The 3,465-nt window shown below is 34.0% G+C and overlaps 1 protein-coding gene across 1 annotated transcript; it reads right to left on the bottom strand.

Annotated features, from left to right (window-relative positions):
• Positions 1-227: 227 nt before the first annotated feature.
• On the bottom strand, positions 228-2,857 carry LOC134848447 (uncharacterized). The gene is made up of 3 exons (XM_063865909.1): positions 2,565-2,857; positions 1,941-2,101; positions 228-471 (listed from the first exon to the last, which is right to left on the bottom strand). The coding sequence occupies exons 1-3, from the start codon at positions 2,740-2,742 to the stop codon at positions 307-309; spliced, it is 504 nt and encodes a 167-aa protein (XP_063721979.1). The 5' UTR covers positions 2,743-2,857; the 3' UTR covers positions 228-306.
• Between the last annotated feature and the right edge of the window lie 608 nt (positions 2,858-3,465).

The following is a 3,465-nucleotide window of genomic DNA, read 5'->3' as shown; positions in this document are numbered from 1 at the left end:
ACATCCGTCGTGCCATGCATGATACCATTGTAACCATACGTCGCGCCATGCATGATACCATAGTAACCATACCTTGCAAGCATCCGTGGTGACATATACATTATCAACAGCCCTGTTAAAGGTATCAATATTGTCTAATTTGAAGTCGCCCATAATAAAAAAAAGTGCAACTGCATGCGCCATGCATGGAAAGTTTTTAAAAAAATATTTGGTTTGATTATAATTATTACAATTTTTTAACAATTTAAGTGACATAGTTGCACAAAGAACAGCGCATGTTTTGAAATATTTTGCACCCAATATCTTTTATGATTTAGTGGCTTTTTTGATAGACACTATCATGCAGCCTATGTTGCTGTTGTTTCTTCCCCCAAATTCCCACTGCAGACCATTCAGGTCCAGTATCTCTTCTACTATCGGTTTGATCCTGGGTCCCCCCTCCTCCGAGTGGTTACCCCTCCCTGTGATGACCTGAAAGAAAACATTTAACTTAAGTTTTAGCAACGGCAGAAAATCAACATTTATCTGCTTTTTAGCCGGCGAAAATTCGTAACAAGCGACAAATCATAACAGGCGACAATTCGTGACAGGCGAGAATTCGCAACAGTAGATTAAGCGGGGACCACTGATTCACGGGCAGAATTCCTCTCATTCCGGATGTATGCGCAGCGGAGCAAGCGCCCGGGTTGAACAAAACTTCTATTCAAACAATTTCCATATATATGAGAAACTTCTTGTCATACAATTCCCTGCGTACAAAAATTGTATGAAATCTCTATGATAAGCAATTTTCGATAAATGAAAATTGTATGATAGGAGCTTTTCCATAAACCAAAAGCTGATTTGTTTTCTTCTAAAATTAATTTCTGAAAAGTTTTGTGTCGTTTTTGTAATTGAATACAAGTGACAAAGACCTTGGTTTACCCAAAGCACCAACAGTTGGACGGTCTTGCATTTACAATACATAGAACACGACCTGAATTGTCTTTTAGCTGTCTTTCACAAATAGTATAAAGAAAGTAACAAACTTTTGAAATTTGACAAAAACTTTTCAAAGATGATTATTTTAAAAACTTGGATTTTTAAATTATCAGACATTGATTAAAGCATACATAAACACGCCATACAAAATAAATAGAAATCTTCAGCGTTTTTGAAAAACATTATACAGCGAAAAGAAAAAAAACCCACCATTATCGTATCCAGGACTACGTTATGCACACAAGAAATTAAATTTATCATGCAAAAGTTTTATTGGAAAATGTTTGTTTGTACACAAAATTCGACTTGCAGTTGAAAAAAAAAACAAAAAAACTTTTAGTGGTAATTTCAAATTTACTAGGAAAATTTTTAGTGTCCCCATCAAAAAATGCCAGTCATACAATTTCCATATATGCGAACTGTATGATAAGCAATTTTTTTCAAAAAACAAAAAACCTCGGTTTTTTATCACCAGACTGTTTTAATAGAATCAAACAGCCGTAGAAATAAGTTTATATCTTTTTCAACCATTTTTAGAAATTGTATGAAAATTTTATGACAAGCATTTTTCCACATACTTGATGTATGGAATTGTATGATAAGCATTTTTAGTGTCTGGAGGTCAACCCGGGCGTTTTCTTCTTGCCAATGCCTTCTTACGATTTGTCGCCTGTTACGATTTTTCGCCCTACCATATTTTTACGTTATTGTGATTCAGTTTTAATTTCAAATCAGCTTCAAACTTCAAAAGTACTATCTAATCCTTTTTGCTTATTCATGTTACAATACATATTTGCCAATACATTTTTTCAATTTTTTTTCAAGAAAACGATGATCAATGATGAACATGATCATAAAGTTATTAACTTATGATAAAAAATTGAGCCCCGCATTAATATCTAAATTACCAAAATAACTGTCTGCAGCAATTATTTTTTCTCTTGGCGTAGTCAACTTACTTTGAACAGTTTGTATCCTCTGCTGTCGACTACTTTGTAGCAGTTGATGAGTAGTTCACACGCCTCTTCCACGTAGAACCCGTGCAGGTCTAGTTCGGGTATGTCTCCTTCGAAGGACAGCGGGATCTCGTCCACACTCATCGGGTGTCCCAGTCTCTTGCCTGAAAAAACAGTATCGTTTTCGTTTCACTTCAATTATTGAGTTATTTCAATTTCTTGGTTTGAAAACAATATTTTTATATTGCAGTAAAACTTTACGATTACATCTCATAATTTTTGTGACAGGGAATTAAAAACTACTGTTTTTAGTTGGCATGAAAAGATTAACAATGCAGCTGCTCTTCAGAATATAATTATAAATTATCGAAATTATGCTTTGTATGCTATTACCAAAGTATAATTTGAATATCGCAATTGCGTGTTGGGGCAAAAGTATTTTTCAAATAAAGGCAAGTGTCTGATTAGTTATCTGAACAATTAGCTGATATTTAGAGATATATCCACAAAACTCTTCAAATGGATTTTCTAATGGGAACCCATCTGAAGAGCTTTGTTGGCGATGCAATCTCAAAAAATCGCTGGTTGTTCAGAAAAAGAAATCTCCGAATTTTGTCAAGTTTGTACCTGTTCTCAGTTCGACTGGTTTTCCTGCTGTGGAATCAGTATCAATTGTGTATCGAACTTTCTGCAATTCACTAAGAAGTGATTCTTTCTTGGGGACATCCTTGTGTTTGAAAAAGTAGACAAGCAGGCCACCAACAACAATGAAAGCTAAGAAACCGATGAGCACCGGAACCAACATTGTTAAAACTGGTTTGAATATCTTGTCTTTACTTATACTACTAGATAAAAATTGTAATAAAAGTATATATCGTTGTTTTCAAAGCGCTTTTGAATTTTATATTAGATAAAAACGCAATAAATTTAAAAAAAATTGAGTAGTAGAGGATTGTGTAATTTTGCAAGTGTAAAGTCGCAAGTGTTTAAAATCAACAGCAACACACATTCTCAAATACTTGACCTGAAACGTATCAGCTTTATGCTTTTTTGTTGCAATTATTTGACACTTGCGAAAATCATCAGGCGAAAATCAGATGCGAAAATCATCAGGCTTAATAAACTAGTTTATCCGGCCATCAATTAGTTAACGAGATCATTGGTTGAAAGTGGGGGGAACTTGTCTTCTGGTGTTTAGTTTTCTTTTTATACTTTTTCGTTTTTCCACGCAAAATTAGATACCATAAAAATCACAAAATGGTTGGACTGATTTATTATACAAAGAACTTCGAGGGCAAAAAAGCAAACGAACATGCTTATAATAGAGTTTTATGCCGTGAAAGTTTAGTTTTGTTTCAAAAAAACACGTTTTAAAGTATTTTAAGCGCCATCTTCATTGAAAAAAAAAATTGTATTTTCAGGAGCAGCCGGCTATTGTAACTTGACGAACAATCGGAATGTTGCTTAACGTATATTTTTCAATTCCATAATTTGTTTCGTATTACGTGCGATGAAGTTTGAAGTTTGT

Source organism: Symsagittifera roscoffensis, chromosome 6, assembly GCF_963678635.1.
Source record: "Symsagittifera roscoffensis chromosome 6, txSymRosc1.1, whole genome shotgun sequence".
Taxonomy (NCBI): domain Eukaryota; kingdom Metazoa; phylum Xenacoelomorpha; order Acoela; family Convolutidae; genus Symsagittifera; species Symsagittifera roscoffensis.
Note: the sequence above shows the minus strand (reverse complement) of the source record. Positions and strands in the feature narration are given on the sequence as shown.

Coding starts and splice junctions, on each gene's coding strand:
- LOC134848447 (XM_063865909.1), bottom strand. CDS start 2,742: ATGTTGGTTCCGGTGCTCATCGGTTTCTTAGCTTTCATTGTTGTTGGT. Junction 2,102..2,564: donor ACCAGTCGAACTGAGAACAG/GTACAAACTTGA, acceptor CTGTTTTTTCAG/GCAAGAGACTGGGACACCCG. Junction 472..1,940: donor GAGGATACAAACTGTTCAAA/GTAAGTTGACTA, acceptor GTTTTCTTTCAG/GTCATCACAGGGAGGGGTAA.